The 22,274-nt window shown below is 38.7% G+C and overlaps 1 protein-coding gene across 9 annotated transcripts in view; it reads left to right on the top strand.

Moving 5' to 3' along the window:
• ppfibp2 (PPFIA binding protein 2) overlaps positions 1-16,448 on the top strand; it is a 70,655-nt gene extending 54,207 nt beyond the window's left edge. For 6 of the 9 annotated variants that reach the window (XM_022746224.1, XM_022746227.1, XM_022746225.1 and 3 more), the window contains 20 exons: positions 283-394; positions 2,231-2,292; positions 2,817-2,892; positions 3,032-3,114; positions 3,213-3,280; positions 3,392-3,457; positions 3,668-3,728; positions 4,075-4,122; positions 5,193-5,343; positions 8,267-8,402; positions 8,551-8,670; positions 8,833-8,983; positions 9,321-9,432; positions 9,515-9,603; positions 9,735-9,857; positions 10,856-10,981; positions 11,064-11,252; positions 12,485-12,685; positions 14,146-14,211; positions 16,225-16,448. In XM_022746224.1, coding sequence (XP_022601945.1) covers positions 283-394; positions 2,231-2,292; positions 2,817-2,892; positions 3,032-3,114; positions 3,213-3,280; positions 3,392-3,457; positions 3,668-3,728; positions 4,075-4,122; positions 5,193-5,343; positions 8,267-8,402; positions 8,551-8,670; positions 8,833-8,983; positions 9,321-9,432; positions 9,515-9,603; positions 9,735-9,857; positions 10,856-10,981; positions 11,064-11,252; positions 12,485-12,685; positions 14,146-14,211; positions 16,225-16,287 — 2,103 coding nt within the window. In that variant the 3' untranslated portion in view covers positions 16,288-16,448. Of the gene's footprint in view, positions 1-282; positions 395-2,230; positions 2,293-2,816; positions 2,893-3,031; positions 3,115-3,212; positions 3,281-3,391; positions 3,458-3,667; positions 3,729-4,074; positions 4,123-5,192; positions 5,344-8,266; positions 8,403-8,550; positions 8,671-8,832; positions 8,984-9,320; positions 9,433-9,514; positions 9,604-9,734; positions 9,858-10,855; positions 10,982-11,063; positions 11,253-12,484; positions 13,528-14,145; positions 14,212-16,224 lie in introns of those variants that run through there. The other 3 variants (XM_022746231.1, XM_022746226.1, XM_022746232.1) reach the window with 3 other exon arrangements.
• Positions 16,449-22,274: the final 5,826 nt, after the last annotated feature.

Consider the following 22,274-nt stretch of genomic DNA (forward strand, 5'->3'; position numbering starts at 1 on the left):
GACTTGTTCACGGCCTGGTTGGTTTCGAGAGATGCACCTGCATCATCGACGGCTCACGAAGCTGTCTAATATCCTAAAGCCTGTAATTTAACAACAATTTATATCTCATCCCATGTGACTCTGGTGGTTGAATTCTGATTCTGTCCCATCTATTAATGCGTCTGATAAAATACTCTCGTTTCCAAGACGACACATTCAGCCCAGTTGCCTTAAACTCCTAGCTATCCAGTGACCTGGAAGACTGACGCAGTTTATAGACTTGTACTCTGTCCTCCTCCACAGGCTGAAATCTCAGAGCTGCAGCAGCTCCTGGCCTCCAAAGACGCAGAGATCGAGTGCCTGCAGACCCAGCTGCTGGTCAGAGACGGCACGGCCAATGACAACGCAGAGAGAGGTACGCACAACTGACAGTCTGGCCAATCATGTCAGATCCACATCTGTCAGCGAGGATGTGTGTGTGTGTGTGTGTGTGTGTTTGTGTGAGAGCCAGCGATATGCATGTCTGTCAACTCTGATAACTGTAACATCTTCTCAACATGTCCCTCTCTCCTCTGCTGCACACTTGACTTGTTCCCGCCTCTCTGCTGCCCTCTGCTGTAGAGGAGGTGTATATCAAGCAGCTGATAAACAAATGTAAGGCATGGTGTGCTGTTGTGATGGGTCTGATTTCCAACCAAACTGCTCTGACTGTGCAGCCACCTGACAGCTTGACTTTTGCGTTCTTGTCACGACGTGTAATTTCAGTGTTGTGAAGTGATTCTCGCTCTCAAATATTAACAAATCAAAACTCGAAGCTTTGAATTGTTTTTAGCTAAGTAATCACTCGATCAGGTGTCTGGTGGCAGAGTGTTTGGTTTCAGATCGGACCACAGCCGAGCTTCGGTTTGTGTCAGTCGTAGTAAACGTTCCAACCAAAGTGCATTAAGTCTCTATGTCCTTTCAAATCTGCTGGCTGGCATGGTTTCCAATTGGCTTCTCTGAGAGTGCGTTCAGCATGGAATGCACAGTGCAAACTTGGAGGGTGTTATCCTGCTTATAAAATGCCATATGTCAAGTATCTTGCTTTATTGTAGGGCTGAACGATATGCAAAAAAAAAAAAAACATTTGCATTTTACCTTTGTCCAAAAAAATTACAGCCACGATTTGGATATTGCATTTGGCCGTATTGCGATAATATTGCAATTCATTATTCAGCCCTGCTTTAAATAAATTATAAAAGAAAGTCCCTGTGGAACATCTGGCCAAGTAGGAAGAGGTTCACAAGACTGAACCAGAGGTCTGACACGTCTTTCCTTCTCACTCTCTGACCTGCTCCACATCTTTTTATTTTCTGTTAGTTAAATACTCACACATTAATAATCACCTGTCTCAGAGGATTCCTGTCATACTATCTGTTTACCCACTCCTCCCGACCAATCAGAATTTAGGACTCTCAGTGGCCACTTTATAAGCATGTATAAACCTCTGTACGTCAGTCACATCTCGATCTAGCTCTGCTGGTTTGCCTGGCCAGATCATTCAAAGGGGAACTCCAGCAGTTTAGCGTGGTACTTCCATCTGAAGTTCATTTAGACAAAATAAAAAGAGAGTGGTCAAAATAGATGCAGCAGAGCTCAGTGTGATAATATCTGATATTATCTCTGCAACATCGTCGAGGTTCCTCCTCCAAAGCGACAGAGAAGACATTAAACAAAGTCAATACTACTAGTAAACAGATTTTTACGTGTAAAATTGGTGCAGTTCCCCTTTTAAACATGTTTCTGTATTTGAAAGGACGTTGAACTACCGCAGGACTGCTTGTGTGTGTGTGTCTGTGTGTGTGTGTGTGTGTGTGTGTGTGTGTGTGTGTGCGTGTGTGTGTGTGCGTGTGTGTGTGTGTGTGTGTGTGTGTGTGTGTGTGTGCTCTATATTGTTACCAACAAAGGCCTCATGTCTCTATTCCTAAATTTTAGGAATTCAGAAGAGAAATCTTGTTTTGGCATTAGCACCACTGCTACACACAGCACCTGATGTATCATCATAAAAAGCTGCAGTGTTTGTCCCAGGTGATGCTACATGAGCAGTCGCGCTGTCAGTGTGTATTTGTTTTGCTTGTTTATTCATATTAGCCAGGCTGTCATGTCCATTGCCAACATCACATCAGGCACCTATCAGACGCCCTAAATTAACTAGACGTGAGGTTACCGTGAGTCCAAACTAACATTTTAATGCCTTGTTTTTGTTTGGTAGACCAGGAATACCAGAGGCTGAAGGTGGGGATGGAGTCTCTGTTAGCTTCAAATGATGAAAAGGTAAATTAAACCTGTTTTATTTCCCACTACTTCTGTAAGGTCCTGTTTTTTACACTTTACCAGTGTTGATGCATAAGAAGATATATTTGTGGTTTTAAGAACCAAAAACCATCTCAGTGTAGTTTTACATCTCCTCTGGTCACTGTGTCTGAGTGAATGAATAAAAATATAGCCGATTTCAGGTAAACACTCAGAGAAACCAGATTCTGCAAAGGTGGATCCAGGTGGAAGGGGCTTGGACTTTGTTGTGACATCACAAAGTTACAGAAGTCCTGGCGGCTCGTTTTCAGGCTCAGTGTCTGAATACACGCTTTGTGCATTCACCTGTGGACTGAGCGCCTTGATACTTTCACAGAATTAATATAGAACCTAGACCTGCTTTATGATCAAAGAAGACATGGAAATCTCATTTTATATAATATGGGACCTTTAAAATTACAAATGAAAACCATATTTAGAGCTTTGATAGAGATAAAAGGCTCTTTACTTGACTTATAAATATTTGTGTCTTGCTGATAAAACAGGATCGTCGTATAGAGGAGTTGACCGTTCTGCTTGGCCAATACAGAAAGATGAGGGAAGTCATGGCTCTCACTCAGGGTATGAATCGCATCCTTTTTTGCCTGAAACATGAGTTTTGGTTTAATAACAACATAGGAAAACACTGGACAAGGTACTATCTCTCCTCTCCTTCCTTTTAATTGTAATAATATTATGCTGCTGTATTTTTACCCATCAGGGAGCAGTGAGGAGGAGCTGACTGGCAGTTTAAAACTCAAAGCCATCACACACAAAGCACACTCAGATATCCTGAGGTCAGAGGTAAGATTACAAACGACTTTCCTTTTTTTCACAACCACCATTTTAAGCTGTTTACAAAAACTAAAAACAAGACAAAACTGTGCTTTGTCTCTGCATAGATGTCGTCAAGAGGATCTTCTCCACTTATGTTATCTTCATCCCCTTACCAGAGAGAATTGGACATAAGGTAAAAACACATACCACGCATACACACACACACACACACACATTCACACACACGCACACACACACACACCTCTCACGACTTCCACTCCTCACTTCCTTTCATTTGTTGTAGTGTCCAGAACTCCATGGACACGTCGCTGGTGTCGTCCGGAGAAACAAGCTTCTTAAACGGATCGTGGTGAGGAAGAAGCCGTCCGTGTTTGTGTGACTGACTTGTGTTGAACGTTGTTGCGTCCTACTTTGTTCAAAAAATTAAATGTCGCTTTCACCTTTAACCAGCTGTATATGTAATATATGTAATGTAATGTATATATATGTATATATATATATATGTATATATATATATAGGCAGGAATGATGTGATTGCGTGTCTCTTGATTCTCTCCAGGCATCAGCGCAGGTTGCTGTCCAGCAGTCTTGAAGAGTTACAGAGTGGATCTTTACAAAAGGTTTGTTAATGTATTTTATTCTGTTGTTTCCTGCTACTGATTGGCTTTCATTATACTGTAATCTATATAAATATCAGTATAATCAAATGATCTACTCCAATCTGCTTCTGCTTTTTAAATAACCGATCAAAACGTAGACTAACTCTCATTCTTTCTAACCTAGCATTATTGGTCTTTTAATCCGATTGTGTGATCGCTAACCTGCTAACTCTGGGTTTGTGGGTTGTATCTATGTGTGTGTGTTGTGTGTGTATTGTGTGTGTGTGTGTGTGTGTGTGTGTGTGTGTGTGTGTGTGTGTGTGTGTGTGTGTGTGTGTGTTCTTTCCTCTGTCTGTGTTGGCTATAGGCCGTAGAGATCCAGCCAGCTGAAAGTGAATCAGATGTGGGGGCAGAGGTACCGATCTGCTGCATGACTTCACACAACCTAACCTGCAGCTTCACAAACAAATACATGCACTGGACACATACATCGCTTCTCATTTAATCACTTGATTTGACTTCAGTCTGCAATAAATTCATAATACCATATATTTTAAATGAGGCTTTGAGGTGCTTGCTTGTGTTTTTTTTTTTTCATGCTCCCATCATTTTAAACTATGAAATTATTCACCTGCTATTTGGTTGCATTGCATTCTGGGCCACCAGCCGAAGCACTTGAAGCTGAATATATCTGAAATGAAGCCACAGAGAGGTATCAGCTGATACTGTGTAGGTTGTATGTTTAACATCTGTGACAAACTGTGTGCAGCCTACAGTTGCTGTGCAAATTATTTATTTTAATTTACAAGAAACAAATGTGTGCTAGAGAAAGACACAGTCTCTCTGCTGCTAGGTAATAAGAAATATACAGTATATGTTGTAAGTTCTTCTTGAGACTTTGTGTTGTGTTGCACAGAAAAATTATGTAATGCTCTCGGTGCCCTTTGACCTCTTGTTCCCAGTCCACAGCTGAGTTTCTCCTGTGTGACCACTGCGCTTTACTGCCTGCTCATAATTCACACACATACCCCTGTGCTCCCACATGCAGGCAAAGCAAATAGTCATACCATGTATATACACACACACGCATGGAAGGGCCAAGACCCACCTGAAGTGGCTGTCAGTAGTGCTCGGCGTCATGGCTGCCTCCCAGCTGTTTCTTTCTGCTGGCCTTTCTCCTGTGATTCCTTCAGAGCCCCGGACGACTTTGATGCCTGGGTCCAAAGGAAAAACACTGTTATGCAACGGAGCAAAGGAGCAAATCAAACATGACCCTGCTGTTATCTTATGAAAGATATTTAGATGGGGCTGACTGGAGGTGGAAAGGAAATGTGATACACTATAATATATACACATCAGGAGCAGAATTCATTCCAGCACCATACCTTCATCATACATGATGGTAGTTCATTTGAAATTGGATGCTACACTGCCCCCCCCCCCAAAACAAAACTGACTTACTGTTTTGCGTTTTTCATTCTGCAGAATCCTCAAATGGAGCTGAGCAAGTACCAGACTCTGCCGGGGAAACTGAGTAAGAAGAGTGAGCTGAGGGTTGAGCTGAATGGAGACGGAGAGTATTTATCTCCCGTCCAGCTCTCTCCTGTTCACAGCAACGACCAGGGCTACAGACTGAGTGAGTTTCTACATCACTCATCATCACTTTCAGTATTTCTTTTTTGGTTTCTAATGAAAGGGGTTGGCAGAGAGGTTTGTGGATTATCCAGAGGGATATTGACCAGACTTACATTTTGGGGAAATATGTTTATCCACTTTCTTGCAGAGAGTTCGATGACAGTCTCGATATCACTCTCACGCCTTTACAGTAAATATGAAGCTATTCAATCCAATTCAGTTTTATTTGTATAGCGCCAAATCACAACACATATTATCTCAACGCACTTTACAGGGTAAAGTCAAGACCTTTATGATATTATATAGAGAAACCCAACAGTTCCCACAATGAGCAGCACATGGTGGCAGTGGTTTGGAAAAGAGAGCGAGACAGACGAGGAACAGCTCTATATACTGTTGATTGTTGATTGTTATAGTGAAAATAATGGTGTTATCAATTATAATGATATTAATAATAATATTGAGTGTTGTAGTGGCAGATCTGGATCTTGCATCTCCAGAAACAGAAAATCCTCCTACCTGTAACGCTCAATAATTATTACATTATATCTTGTAAGTGTGAAAACCAACCAAGTTGTAGTTTTGGAGATTTTTATGTGCTGGGTTTTCGCGGCCAGGAGCAGTGACCCTCTGGAGTTTTTGCCTGCCACACAGACAACAGAGTGGTATCAGGCTTCTCATCTACCTCTTGGCAAGAAAAGCAAAGAGTTTAAGAGTTCCTTTAAATGTTGGTTTTGTAATTATGCAGAATAGAAACAACTAACAGGCTGAATAACTCTTTGTCAACTAACTTTGCTCCGTCTGCTTCCTTCTCTGTGCCCTGCCTCCTCTTCTCCTCCCCCCTCCCCGTCTGCCTCTGCTGTCGGATTGCTCTTTTCTCTGTTTGTGTTCTGGCTGCAGTTCGCTGCAGGAGCGCCAGTGCTCCGGCTTTAGGTACTGTATGTTCAAAAATCAGAAATTCAAATGTCAACACTGCAAAACACACTCCACTCAATAGGCTAATGTTGTTGCTCTGACTTTGAAGTCATAGAAACTTCCTCTGACAAGCAAAATTCATCATATCAGTTATCTCCCGAACAAAAAGCAGATTGTCACCAGTCACGGTCAAACGTCAGAGGTGAGTAAAGTGTTTTCACCGAGGATCAGGGACCTGTAAAGCCAGGATTATTAGGACTCCTTCATGACTCAGAGAGCTGTCGAAGATAATGCTCGGCTCTCTCACATCAGCATTCACTGAAAGTAACACACACACACACACACACACACACTCTCTTAAAGCTAATAGGCATATAAGCACACAGCCACCCATGTATCTGCCAACACAGAGCCAAGAGCTTAAAGCAGGAGGGTAATCAGAGAGCTGTGAGAGGGCGAGGAGTGCAAGCTTAAGGATGTGTGCAGTTCAACTAGCGTAGACATCCCACAGTAAATAAACAAGGATGCAACCTGACATCCCCACCCCCCCCACCCCTCCTTTGCTCTCACTGGCTCACCCAGCTCGCTCTCACTGACGGTCGGAAGCAGGATGTCGCTGAGAAGGAGCAAGTCAAGCAAGTGCTCAAAGTAAACAGGAGAAAAATAAAACTGTCTGTAATGAGGTGGCAACAGAATTAACGCTTCCATTGCCTGAGTTAGCAACACCTTTGTTAAACTCCTCCAGGAGGGAAATGCTGGAGTCTCACTCCAAGGATGCTTCACAAATCAAACCCAGTACCCCCTGACTGTGGGACGCTCTCATTGCTCTTTAGGTCGTCCTTTCAGCTCAGGTGACCTCTCGTGAAAGCTTCAAGGCTTAACAAAGAGCCACCCACACCTCCCAGTATCTGTAGAGTAAATATCGGTCTCATGTAAACAAGCAGATATAATCTGGTCTGAGTTTCTGGCCCAGTTTGGGGTCTGCCTGAGGCTTGTAGATTTGCATGTTGCTGCTTTACATATTTAACATGTATACATGTATTTATTTTGGAGATAAAGGGGGTTTGACTAACGCTGGCTTCTGATTTCTTTCTGTTTGCTTTCTTCTTACTTCACTAACCTCCTCTGCCTCAGGATCTCCTGGAAAACATGACCTCTATGATGTTGGTGGGTATTGTATCTCAACCCCAGTGTGTAGTACTCTGTACCACCCCGTTGAGATGAGTGGTGACTGGTTCAACGTACCCAGAGTGTTAGATAGGTTACTTGTATCTCTAATATTTAATAGAGTGAATACTTTAAAGGTCCCATATTATATAAAGTGACATTTCCATGTCTTATTCAGAAACTGAGCCTTAAAACCAGCCGTCAGGACTTCTGTAACTTTGTGATGTCACAACAAAGTATTCACCGCTCTCAGCCATGCCCCAAGCCCCGCCCACCTGGACCCACCATCCAGCCTTGCAGGATTTGGTTTCTCTGAGTGTTTTACCTGAAATCTGCTTTATTTTTATTGGTTCACTCAGAAAACAGTCAGCCAATCAGAAGAGAGGCTCAGAGCCTCCTCTCTTCTGATTGGCTCACCGACCTGTTGTTGCTAAAGCTCCAGAGAGAAGCCTGAGAGAGGAGATGTAAAACTACATTGAGATGGTTAATATATCTTCTAATGGATCAACACTTCAAATAAATCACTGGTGTAAAGTGTAAAATGTGAGACCTGATTTGATGTCTTTGTACATCATTTTGAGAAAGAACCAAACAGATTTTGGGAGACTTGTCAGTTTACCTACTTCCCTTTAAGTGGTCGTATACGCCAAAATTGTCCATTAAATAAAAAAAACCACGAAAGATCAATGCCACAGTTGTGTTTTTTTTACAAGTAGGACAACCTCCTAAAAGGGTGCTTGAACCTTGAGCAGGAGAGCTTCATGTGTTTGGTCTGTATCGAGCCAAAAAAACACTAATTTCCTTCTGGATTTCAACATTCCTGTTGTGTTTTTCTCTGGCAGGGCCTCCAGAGAAGCTGGAGGAGAGCGTCCTTTCAGACCAGTCTCCCCTGTCCTCTGGAGTGGACTCTGGACAACAGTCGCCTGTCTCACCAGAGAACAGGAAGACTCACAGAGGCATTAAGAAACTCTGGGGGAAGTAAGTTTTGAAGATACATATGCAGACACACTGTATGGCAATTTCTCACCCTATATCTTCATGACTTTGACTTTCATTCACTGTCACAGTATTTGTCCTTCTTTCCATTTTGCCTTCACACACTCATTAGTATTTCTGTTGTCCCCAGGATCCGCCGCAGCCAGTCAGGTAGTCCTGTCCAGGTCCACGACCCAGAGCTGGGAGAGTTCAAGAGGGGAGGCTTCAGAGCCACAGCTGGGCCACGACTGGCTCGTCCAGGGAACACACGGTACACATGCACAACTTATATACCGACATACACTTTCCTACATGTACACGTGTGTAAATAAAGTGAAAAGACACTAGACTGAAGGTCAATGTTTAGCTCCTACTTGGAGCTATATGTGGTTCTAGGTACAGGAGTCTTTATTTAAAACACATTTCTCCTCAGAGACCTGAAGATGCCTTTTTCCAAGTGGAGCTCGGAGCAGGTGTGTGACTGGATCGAGGACATTGGACTCAGTCAGTACAGCGTCCTCGCTCGCCAGTGGGTCACCAGCGGTCAGACTCTACTGTCGGCCACCCCGCAAGACCTGGAGAAGGTACGCACATACAGCACATCACTACTCTGCGTGATGCATCTGAGACATCTGTGTGGCTCATTTTGATATACCTGACAAAATAATCCTGCGTCCAGCCTGTCACAGAGTTTTCAGTTCTACCTGTCCGATCGGTGTTGTTGTGTGTCAGTCTGTTTGGCATTTAGTAACGCCTATCTCTGCTTCTCAACCTCCTCTTTAGTTTCGCCTTCAACACTGTCACCTTGCCTACCCAACCTCTCTCATCAGGGTTGTTTTAATTACAGTTAACTGTATAATGCATTGTGAAGGTTTCTTGACAGTCTGGGATGAAATCAGTCATTTCTCTATATCTGCACAGGAGATGGCAATGAAGAATCCGCTCCACAGGAAGAAGCTCCAGTTAGCCATCAAGACGCTGAGCAGCAAGCAGCCGGAGAAGTCCGCAGAGCTCGATTACGTCTGGGTCACTCGTATGTGCTGAAATAAAAGACACGCAAACACTCGGTGGCAAAACTTTATCCTGAACGCAAACTGAGATATTTCATGTTGCAGGTTGGCTCGATGACATCGGACTCCCTCAGTACAAAGATCAGTTTAATGAAGGAAGAGTGGACGGACAGATGCTGCAGTACCTCACTGTGGTGAGTTTGTAACGAACGATGTGAAGGGCAAACAGCTGCTGTAAAGTTAAGCCTTGATGGAAGAGAAGTCGCTCACTTTGTCTTTCCCTTCTTGTTTTGACACTCACTTCTCTTTCTCCTCTCCATTTCAGAATGACTTGTTATTCCTAAAAGTGACGAGCCAGCTCCATCACCTCAGCATCAAGTGCGCCATTCATGTCCTCCATGTCAACAAGTTTAACCCTAACTGCCTCAAACGCAGGCCCAGCAATGAGGTAAATGAGTCGTGTGTGAGTGTGACCATTATTGTTTAAATTGAAACTTCCAGTGTTTTTTAATTTTTAATTTTATTTTAGAGATCCATGTTTTGGCACATCTCGCCTCCTGCAGTGTTTTAAAGTGTTTTCCTTGACAGGTGCCAGAACGTTGATCTCTACAATTTAGAATAAAAAGATTGCATCCAACTTGTGAGCGTGTGGGTTTCTCTTCCATGTTGCAAGTTTTAGTTTCTTCAGACCCTCAGATCATCAGGAACTAGTCTTACTGTCGCCAGAGTCAACTTTCAGTTCTCTTAAATCAGGGCTGTTGTTGATTATATAAAATGTATTTATGTGTTGTATCTGTGCTGCAACGTTTCATTCAGTTTAAATGTATTTTACTCTTTTTAAATCCAGTTTATATTTTTCTCATATTACCGTGTGTTTCTTACAGTTACATCTTGTCTTCCCTGTTTATGTCTTACTCACAGCACTTTGAATCACCTTGTTGATGAGAGGTGCCATAGGCTACAAATAAACTTCCCTTCCCCTGCCTTAACTCCAAAACATCTTTTTACATGTTTGCTATTGTTCGCTAACAATTTTGAATTCACGTTTTTATAACACAAATATTAGAATAACAAATAAATAATAAAATAAAATAAAAAATGTAATCTGTGATAAGACTTTTGAACCTAGCATGTGGTGTCTAATCTGTCTGCAAACAATTCTGTCAAAGAAAAGAGAATAAAATCAAATTGTCTGACTGTGGCCGTGGAATTTGAGATGTAAAGTACAAATTTCTCTTTTTCTTGTCTCATTTCTGTCGTATGGTAATCCTTCCTTGTGCATGTATGTGTGCACTCTTTTCCAACACATCGATTTCTTACTATTTAAACCACTGTTGAATCTCCTGTGTCTTCTTCTTTTAATGACCATTTGTGGGTGTGTGTGAATCTCTCTGTGATCCCGTACAGTCATCCATGCATGTGTGTGTTCCTGTGTGTGTGTTTCAGAACCAGTTCACTCCCAATGAGGTGGTCCAGTGGTCCAACCACCGAGTTATGGAGTGGCTGAGATCAGTGGACCTGGCGGAGTACGCACCAAACCTGAGGGGCAGCGGCGTGCATGGAGGCCTGATAGTGAGTACATACACTTTAATAACACCAGAAAAACACCAGACATTTTAAAGAAAGAAACTTAAACTCATCTCTTCTCCCACAGATGCTGGAGCCTCGGTTTAACTCCGACACGATGGCGATGCTCCTGAACATCCCTCCTCAGAAAACACTGCTGAGACGCCACCTAACCACCAACTTCAACAGTCTGGTGGGAGAACAGGCACAGCAGGAGAAGAGGGAGTACACTGAGGCGGTGGGTTACACCCCACTCAGCATCACGGCCAAAGTTAAGGTAAGAAAATATAAACACGGGTATCTTTACATGGCTCGGAGTAGAAGAGGAAGCAGCACAAGGCTGCAGTAGGAAAACACACACACAGCTAACCTGCCCCCCCCCCCCCCCCCCCCCCCCCCCCCCCCCCCCACATGTGCGAGAGAAAGCACCTTAATCCGTGGTGAGACCTCCATGCGTCAGCTCAGTTTAAGCTGTGAGCCCTTCAGTGTTTTTAAGCCTGTGGGAGCAGAGTAAACCCGGGGCTGCTCTGCTCCTCCTCACAGCTTTAAGACTCAGCCATCAGCCGTAGCCTCAGCACTAAGTCTCTCTGTGCTCTGCTGAGGAAAAACAGAAAGAAATAATCCACCCTAAAACACAATCCACACTTGCTGTTGACCCATTTATGACCTTGGACACCTAAAACTCAAATTTCTTAAGGTGCTCCATAAATATTTATGTGGGTGGTTGTATGTTACTGTGGACCTTAAAAAACACAAAAAGAGATTTATTAGTGTGTGTGTGTGTGTGCGTGTGCGTGTGCGTGTGCGTGTGTGTATTTTCTCCCTGAGGACCAGCCAGCTACCAAGTGATATCCCACACTGCTTTGTGATAATATCATAGTGGCTTTAGTCAGCAAGAGCGAGCTTAGAGGACACATTTATAAAAGCTGCTGTGTGTTGCTGCCTGGTCTCACTTATTACTCACATGCGCTGAAGGAAAAGAAAACGTGGATACAGAGACGGGACATTTCAACAGCACAGAACAAAAGACCGACTCTCACCTGGCACTAAGACGTCCCTTATTTCATGTACTGAACACAGTGAAATGCTTCTCAAATCATATCTCACGACAGCCACTATATTAACATCTAACCTTCCTCTTTGCCAGTTTGCTTGTGCTGTTTCAATTTAGGCACAAAACCAAGTACCTCGTGTTTGTGTGTGGACTGGAGATACGCTGCTTCTCAGTGTTGTTGTTAGAGGACATTTTATTACACAATCATTTGATCTATTGTTAATTTTAAAATACTGATTAGTGCAACTGTAATCTTTTTTTTCTTCCTTTCAGATTGTTAGTCATTTTGTTCTTTCATTTAAATATTTTTAATTTTACAGTATCACATCTAACATGACAAAATATTGATACCTTGACATTTGCACACCTTGATTTTTTACATTTCCGTAATCTAACGATTCGGATTGTTTCGGTGTGACAGTCAAATCCTTTGTCTTTCTTTTATTTCATTGCAGCCAAAGAAGTTGGGCTTCTCTAACTTGACTCACCTCAGGAGAAGACGACCGGACGAATCCACGGATTACGTCTGTCCCATCGAGTCGTCCTCCCCACAGTCGGGACAGTCTGTGGTGAACGGGGTGCAGATGCGTCCCTACGCCGGCTTCAGAGGCCTGAGTCCCATCCTGGACAGAGAGCCCGACCGCTCCAGGGAGCAGGTGGGGCTCGACGACAGCAGACCTGACCCATCTCCATGACAACAGCTTTAACAACGACATGGCGATAACGTGTCAACACCATGGACGGCTATGTTGTCATGCTTTCAATCAGCTGCCACTGCTACTGCTCTGCTTCCTTTGCTTGCGGCCCATAATACCTCAGTCCATCCCCTCCCTGCTCTTTTGAACCCCGCACATCAGCCCGACCCTGTGCCTTACTCCTGAAGAGATTCAGAGACGCCCAGATAAACCTGCCTGACTGTTTCACAGTCACAGCTGCTTGTCATGAAGGGTGTACTGAAACGATGAATCTAGCACACTTGAAGCATTTTGATTTCATTTCCAGTCAGATGCCTAACTAACCCGACCTCAGCCTCAAACCTGTGCCATGATCTAATTCATCAGGACTCTTCCTGTGACATCACTTCCTGTAATCCATACAGTATATATGGACATCTCTTGTTGTACAGTATTAAGCCTTTGTTCTAACATTTGTGCATCGCCTTTAGATGATTTTATATGTGTGTGTGAGTCAGTCGCATAATTTTACTATTGATTTTTCAGTTTGAATCCAGCTCTGTCACATGGTTGAAATGAACTTGTGCAATATTTGCATAATTATAATGGAGGGATTTTATTTAATATTTATATAATTGCAGAGCCAATTATAAAATAGCATGTATTGTTTGAAGCCTGAGGTGGTGATTTTGTACTGTTATTTTCATATTTGACTGTAATAGTATTTTTATAGTAATGAAAATCCTGCCCCACAAAAGGAAGCGTACATGTGCTCATGTAAATGTCAAAAAAAATTATCAAATCATTTAATAAACAAAATCATATGTGTGTAAAGATGATTCCTTCTTTTTATACAAAAGGCAGAAAGGAGGTGATTTGAGACAACTGAGATGTAGATTTTGTACATTTTTGGATGTAAAGAAATGTACTGCTGCTATTCAGAGCCACAGCTGCTGGCATGGCTCAATAACCTGCATCAACCATTAACCTGCTTTCATCTTCATCATCATCATCATCATCATCATCATCATGATCCTCACCATCATGGTGGCTGTCATCGCTGTTTATGACACCAGTTTCCCCTTCGGCTGACCAATCTGTGGCTATAGACGGCTGCTGTGCTGACCATCACCATGGTAACCCCGTTAAAGTTGACATGAGAAGTACATGTTTGAGCACAGCTCAGCATGTGGCTGCAGGTACAATCCTCATGCATTCAGTCAGCATTGCACAGTACAGTAAACTTCTGCTTACTCACATGAATGAAAAGTTGTTTTTTTTTATTGCACTAAAGGTTATGAAAGCTCATCATTGTTTCTCTGCATGTGTGTCTATAATCATCACTTGTAATGTGTTCATGAGACATTGTGCGTGTGTGTGTGTGTGTGTGTGTGTGTGTGTGTGTGTGCGTGTGTGTGCGTGTGTTTGCGTGTGTGTTGCAGATGGCGATTACAGAGGGTACCATGTTGCAAATAGAAGCTCTGTCTGAAAGCATCAACAACCTCACAGTAAGCACCAACACACACAGGCTGCTGGTTAATGACTTCTGCAGCTGATTCACTCACAAAGTAAATGCTCCTCATCGGTTGTAACAGACGTTCTATTCACTTAGATGGAAAACTCAAGAGTTTATCTGAGGGAGAAACCACATTAAAACACCACAAATCTGTGTGGAAATTAGAAAGTAATACTATGACTAATGGTGTGAAACCTGCTTGCTGGTACTTCATTACTTGCTGTTATCAGGCAGATGCCAGCCTTGGGTCTTTTACTCTTGTTGTCATTTGCTGAAGTAATCTTAGTAATTGTACTCTAAGGCTTTGTTAAGATTAAATCATTTGTCCTTTTGTTTTTTGTTTTTTCATAAAATAAATAATTTAAATTTTTATGCTTCCTGTGGTAACACTTGCCTATATTAATCAAACTGACTGATAATAAAAAATAGACCCTTTTCACAGAAGATATTTTGAGATGTCATAGCATTAAAGCACAGGTGTAATAAATGACATTATTAATGGCTGTATTTGTATTGTTGAGCCACTTTCAGGACCTTGGTTTGTGCATATTGGTTCACTGACACACCGTAGTAGAAAAGGTACCCAGATCTTTTATCTAATTCAATTTTGTAAAACCACAATGTAAAAAAATCCTCTGTTACAAGTTTAAAGCTTTCATTCATTTTTTTCTAAAGGAAATTGTTTAGTTAGTCAGCATGGTAAAGCTACAACCAGCAGCAGTTAGCTTAGCTTAGCATTAAGACATAAAAAAACAGAAGGGAACAGCTAGCCTTGTTCTGGAAACCAACGCCTATAGCACTCAATAATTAGCATGTTTTATCCCACTTGTTTAGTTTATACCAAGTCAAAGTGTTAAAACTACAAGCTGTGGTTTTGCAGGTGGTTAAGTGCTGACAGCCGTGGCTTTTTGAAAGACACTGCTCAGCAAAGAGACAACCAGATTTAGTTTGGACAGAGTCAGGCTAGCTGTTTTACCCTGTTTCCAGTCTTTCTGATATGCTAAGCTAACAGGTTGTCAGCTCATATTTGCCATAAATAAGCACATTTTCCAAAATGTTTACTTAGTCCTTTACAGATTATTTAAGGTAACAAAAACACTAACTCAATAACTGCAAGTGCTGAATAAATCTTTGTCAATAAACTAAGTTGCGGAGCTGCTGACAGGTGGACTTTCTTTCCTTTGGACAAAGCAAGGCTAGCTGATTTCCCTGTTTCCAATCCTACTGCTAAACTAAGCTAATTGGTTGCTGACTGTAGATTCATATTTAGCATACGGTCATGACATTGGCTTCACTTTTGTCATTCAACTCAGTAAGAAAACGAATAGGTCATAGGCCATGAGGTCAAACTATTCCTTTAAAATAAAAGTAGTAAAACCACAAAGTAGTAAAATATATTAAAAATACTCATTAAACAGACTAGTCTTTTCAAAATGTTATAAATTACTATTGATTTAACTACTTAACGTACAGTTGGGTAGTTTTATGTATTATCAATGTATATAGTAGAAATTTAGAAGTAACATAACTTATGTAAATATGTGTATTTAACCCCCAACTAGAGTGGAGACATTGTTAATTTCACCAGTTCCAACTGTGCTTTTCCTGCTGTGACAACTCACAATGTGTTCTGTGAATGTTTTTTGTTGCTTACTTGAGCTGAAGCTGGTTTTGCTGACTTGGGATCAGTTCTCTATCAGGTGCTATAATTTATGTTGTGTAGCATTTTTAAATATAACTATTTTCAGCAGTAAATGAGCCCTTTGATGATACAATTGGAATCTTTTTCTAATGACAGTATTCTCAAAAGCAAGACTTAATTTCCAATAAGGTCTTATCATAAATCGATATTGCATCAAAGTTGGCTCTTGAAAAATGTTGCTGTGTGTCTGCTGGAAAAGCTGTACCACAAAAAATAAAATAAAGGTGATAACTCAGCTCAGAGCTAAACACCAGCTCCAAAAATCTTTAACCTGTTGCCACTCCCATGGTGCTTTGCTTCCAGTACCTGCTCAGCCGGGAGGAGCTGCAGAAGGAGCTGAGGCGGTCTCGGACGGCACTAGTTTGATGGACAGTGACCTGCTGCTGTTGGCTCTCTAATGCTGTCAATCAACCACAGAGACACCTGTACCATACCTCAAGCCCCGGCCTAACACAGCTGGTTACTTCTATTTCTACTAGCCACTGATACCTCATGTAACATCTGCATTCATTCTGCAGTCACAATGTAGATACAATGGACCTAAAAACAACAGTGGACTTGAAAACAATGTTCAAGGGCCGCTTACAAAAGACACTTTTTTTATTTTCTACAATGATGAACTGAACTGTTATTCATAAGCCATTTGGGGCGTTTCTTACTGTTTTTCTTGTTTCCCTATGCAAAGTACCCTCTAATGATCTTGACCACTGTGTGCTGTACATAATGTGTACCGTGCTGGTATTTCAAAGGGGACAGCAGGGTCAGATGAACCACCCCTTGTTTCATGACAAATGTGCAGACTGTAATTCTTTTAACTGGAATCTTGAGTGCACAAACAGCAGTGCATAATTTAAGGCCATTTTGGAAAATCTCATTAGAAGAGCCAAAGGAGAGTTAATTCAAACACACATATAGACAATCAAGGGCGTAGGTTTGGACTCAACATTGGTAGGGACACAACAACCCCTCCAACCAAACCGTTTAATAACATATAAGATCTGGATTTACATTCAGGAATGCCCATACTAATGTAATATATGTACATGTGTTGAATTATCATAAATGAAATATATATACATATGAAGTAAAATCATATATGTATTTAAAGTCCAGCCTATATATGTAAAACAAAACATAAGAAACCTGTTAGAAATCAGAACAATAACATATATTGACATATACTGTATGTCTAGCTAATAGAAACATGTGTTTTAGTATGCCTGTTTAAATTAAAGACATATTACATAAGTATATATCCATCTCAAAGTGTGCCAGTATATGTTCATATTATATATGGAAATATAAAAGATAGACATGTATGCAAGAAATTATGAAGAAAATCACATAAAAACATATAGAATTTTTATAAGCATGTTGTTTTGATAAAGTTGCATTTTACTATGAGGATTTCATATATGTTGTACACTCATACACATTCTCTGGATATATGAATGTATATGTCATAATAATATATGCTCTTATAAGTGACACATGTGGGAACATCACTTGATAGGGACATATATACGTCATATATAGGTATGTAATATAGTAAGGCATAAAAAAAGTAATAGCATAAGTGAGGCATAAAACGTCGTAAAAACATCATAGTATAATACGTCATAGAATGGTAAGGCATAAAATGTTATTAAAAAATCATAGTATGTTAAGGCATAAAACGTCATAAAAAAGTCATACAATAGTAAGGCATAAAAAGTGATAGTATAGTAAGACATAAAACATCATAAAAACGTCACAGAATGGTAAGGCATAAAATGTCATCAAAAACGTTATAGTATAGTAAGGCATGAAATGTAATAAAAACGTCACAGTATGGTAAAGCATGAAATGTCATAAAAACGTCATAGTATGTAAGTCATTAAAAAGTCATAGTATAGTAAGACATAAAACATCATAAAACGTCATAGTATAATAGCGCATAAAAAAATCAAAGTATAGTAAGGCATAAAACATTATTAAAACGTCATAGTATAATAGCGCATAAAAAAATCAAAGTATAGTAAGGCATAAAAAGTAATAGTATAGTAAGGCATAAAACATCATAATTTAAACGTCATAGAATAGAAAGGCATAAAATGTCATAAAAACGTCATAGTATGGTAAGTCATTAAAAAGTCATAGTATAGTAAGACATTTTATGCTTTACCATTCTATGACTTTTTTATTACGTTTTTGCCTTACCATTCTGTAACTTTTTAATGACTTTTTATCTCTTACTATACTATGACGTTTTCATTAGATTTTTTATGCCTTACTATACTATTACTTTTTATACCTTACCATTTTATGACTTTTTTATGACGTTTTATGGCTTAACATACTATGACATTTTAATAACGTTTTATGCCTTATTATACTATGATGTTTTTATGACATTTCATGCCTCACCATTCTGTAACGGCTTTATGGCATTTTATGCCTTACTTTACTATTACTTTTTATGCCTTACCATTTTATAACTTTTTTATGACGTTTTATGGCTTAACATACTATGACATTTTAATAACGTTTTATGCCTTATTATACTATGATGTTTTTATGACGTTTTATGCCTTACCATTCTTTGACATTTAATGACGTTTTATGCCTTACCATACTATGATGTTTTGTGATGTTTTATGCCTTAACATACTATGATGTTTTGTGCCTTAACATACTATGATGTTTTTATGATGTTTTATGCCTTACTATACTATGATGTTTTTATGACGTTTTATGCCTTACCATTCTTTGATGTTTTAATAACGTTTTATGCCTTACTATACTATGACGTTTTAATAATGTTTTATGCCTTACTATACTTTGATTTTTTTATGAGCTATTATACTATGACGTTTTATGATGTTTTATACCTTAACATACTATGATGTTTTGTGCCTTAACATACTATGACGTTTTAATAACGTTTTATGCCTTACTATACTATGACGTTTTTATGATGTTTTATGCCTTACTATACTTTGATTTTTTTATGCGCTATTATACTATGACGTTTTATGCCTTACCATTTTATGAAGTTTTTGTGAGGTTTTATGACTTAACATACTTTGACGTTTTTATAATGTTCTATACTATAGTAAAGCATAAAAAGTCATAAAAAACGTCATAGTATGTTAAGGCATAAAAAGTCAACAAAATGTCATAGTATAGTAAGGCATAAAACGTCATAAAAATGTCAGAATGATAAGGCATAAAATGCCATAAAACCGTTACAGAATGGTGNTAACATACTATGACGCTTTTATGATGTTTTATGCCTTACCGTTTTATGACATTTTTATGACGTTTCATGCCTTAATATACTATGACGTTTTTATGACGTTTTATGCCTTACCATTCTTTGACATTTAATGACGTTTTATGCCTTACCATACTATGATGTTTTGTGATGTTTTATGCCTTAACATACTATGATGTTTTTATGACGTTTTATGCCTTACTATACTATGACGTTTTTATGACATTCCATGCCTTACCATACTATGACGTTTTGTGATGTTTTATGCCTTAACATACTATGATGTTTTGTGCCTTAACATACTATGATGTTTTTATGACGTTTTATGCCTTACTATACTATGATATTTTTATGACGTTTTATGCCTTANAGGCATGAAATGTTATAAAAACATCATAGTATAGTAAGGCGTTAAACGTCATAAAAATGTCATAGAATGATAAGGCATAAAACTTCATAAAACATCATAGTATAGTAAGGCACAAAATGTCATANTTTTATGCCTTACTATACTATGATATTTTTATGACGTTTTATGCCTTACCATTCTATGATGTTTAAATAATGTTTTATGCCTTACTATACTTTGATTTTTTTATGCGCTATTATACTATGACGTTTTATGATGTTTTATGCCTTAACATACTATGATGTTTTGTGCCTTAACATACTATGATGTTTTAATAACGTTTTATGCCTTACTATACTTTGATTTTTTTTATGCGCTATTATACTATGACGTTTTATGCCTTACCATTTTATGAAGTTTTTGTGAGGTTTTATGACTTAACATACTTTGACGTTTTTATAATGTTCTATACTATAGTAAAGCATAAAAAGTCATAAAAAACGTCATAGTATGTTAAGGCATAAAAAGTCAACAAAATGTAATAGTATAGTAAGGCATAAAACGTCATAAAAACGTCATAGTATAGTAAGGCATAAAACGTCATAAAAACATCATAGTATAGTAAGGCATTATACGTCATAAAAATGTTATGGTATAATATGGGATAAAATGCCATAAAAACGTCATAGAATGGTAAGGCATAAAACGCCATAAAAACGTCATAGTATAGTAAGGCACAAAACGTCATAAAAAGGCATAGTATAGTAAGGCACAAAACGTCATAAAAAGGCATAGTATAGTAAGGCACAAAACGTCATAAAAAGGCATAGTATAGTAAGGCACAAAACGTCATAAAAAGGCATAGTATAGTAAGGCACAAAACGTCATAAAAAGGCATAGTATAGTAAGGCATTATACGTCATAAAAATGTTATGGTATAATATGGGATAAAATGGCATAAAAACGTCATAGAATGGTAAGGCATAAAACGTTATAAAAACGTCATAGAATGAGAAGGCATAAAACGTCATAAAAACATCATAGTATAGTAAGGCATAAAACGTCATAAAGACGTCATAGTATAGTAAGCCATAAAACGTCATAAAAATATCATAGAATGATAAGGCATAAAATGTCATAAAACGTCATAGTATAGTAAGGCATAAAACGTCTTAAATATGTCATAGAATGGTAAGGCATAAAACGCCATGAAAACGTCACAGAATGGTAAGGCATCAAATGTTATAAAAACATCATAGTATAGTAAGGCATTAAACGTCATAAAAATGTCATAGTATAGTAAGGCATAAAATGTCATAAAACGTCATAGTATAGTAAGGCATAAAACGTCTTAAATATGTCATAGAATGGTAAGGCATAAAACGCCATAAAAACGTTATAGTATAGTAAGGCACAAAACGTTATAAAAACATCATAGTATAGTAAGGCATTAAACGTCATAAAAATGTCATAGTATAGTAAGGCATAAAAAGTCAATAAAAACGTCATAGTATAGTAAGGCATAAAACGTCATAAAAACGTCATAGTATAGTAAGGCATAAAACGTCATAAAAACATCATAGTATAATATGGCATAAAACGTCATAAAAACTTCACAGAATGGTAAGGCATAAAACGCCATAAAAACGTCACAGTATGTTAAGGCATGAAACCTCACAAAAACTTCATAAAATGGTAAGGCATAAAATGTCATAGTATAGTAAGGCATAATACATCTTAAAAACTTCATAGTATACTATGGCATAAAACATCATAAAAATGTCATAGAATGATAAGGCATAAAACGTCATAAAAACATCATAGTATAATATGGCATAAAACGTCATAAAAATGTCATAGAATGATATGGCATAAAACGTCATAAAAACGTCATAGTATAGTAAGTCATAAAACGTCATAAAAACGTCATAGTATAGTAAGGCATAATACATCATAAAAACGTCATAGAATACTATGGCATAAAACGTCATAAAAATGTCATAGAATGATATGGCATAAAACGTCATAAAAACGTCATAGTATAGTAAGTCATAAAACGTCATAAAAATGTCATAGTATAATAAGGCATAACACGTTATAAAAACGCCATAGTATAGTAAGGCATAAAACGTCATAAAAACGTCATTGTATAGTAAGGCATAAAACTACATAAAAATGTCATAGAATGATAAGGCATAAACCTTCATAAAAACATCATAGTATAGTAAGGCATTAAACGTCATAAAAATATCATAGAATGATAAGGCATAAAACGTCATAAAAACGTCATAGTATAGTAAGGCATAAAAAGTCATAAAAACATCATAGTATAGTAAGGCATTAAACGTCATAAAATGTCATAGTATAGTATGGCAAAAAACGCCATAAAAACGTCATAGTATAGTAAGGCATAAAACGTCATAAAAACGTCATAGTATAGTAAGGCATAAAACGTCATAAAAATGTCATAGTATAGTAAGGCATAAAAAGTCATAAAAACGTCATAGTATAGTAAGGCATAAAAAGTCATAAAAACATCATAGTATAGTAAGGCACAAAACGTCATAAAAATGTCATAGTATAGTAAGGCATTAAACGTCATAAAAACATCATAGTATTGTAAGGCATTAAACGTCATAAAAACGTCATAGTATAGTAAGGCATAAAATGCCATAAAAACGTCACAGTTTAGTAAGGCATAAAATGCCATAAAAACGTCATAGTATAATATGGCATAAAATGCAGTAA

Source organism: Seriola dumerili, unplaced genomic scaffold (assembly GCF_002260705.1).
Source record: "Seriola dumerili isolate Sdu_G_001 unplaced genomic scaffold, Sdu_1.0 BDQW01000097.1, whole genome shotgun sequence".
In the NCBI taxonomy this organism is placed as follows: domain Eukaryota; kingdom Metazoa; phylum Chordata; class Actinopteri; order Carangiformes; family Carangidae; genus Seriola; species Seriola dumerili.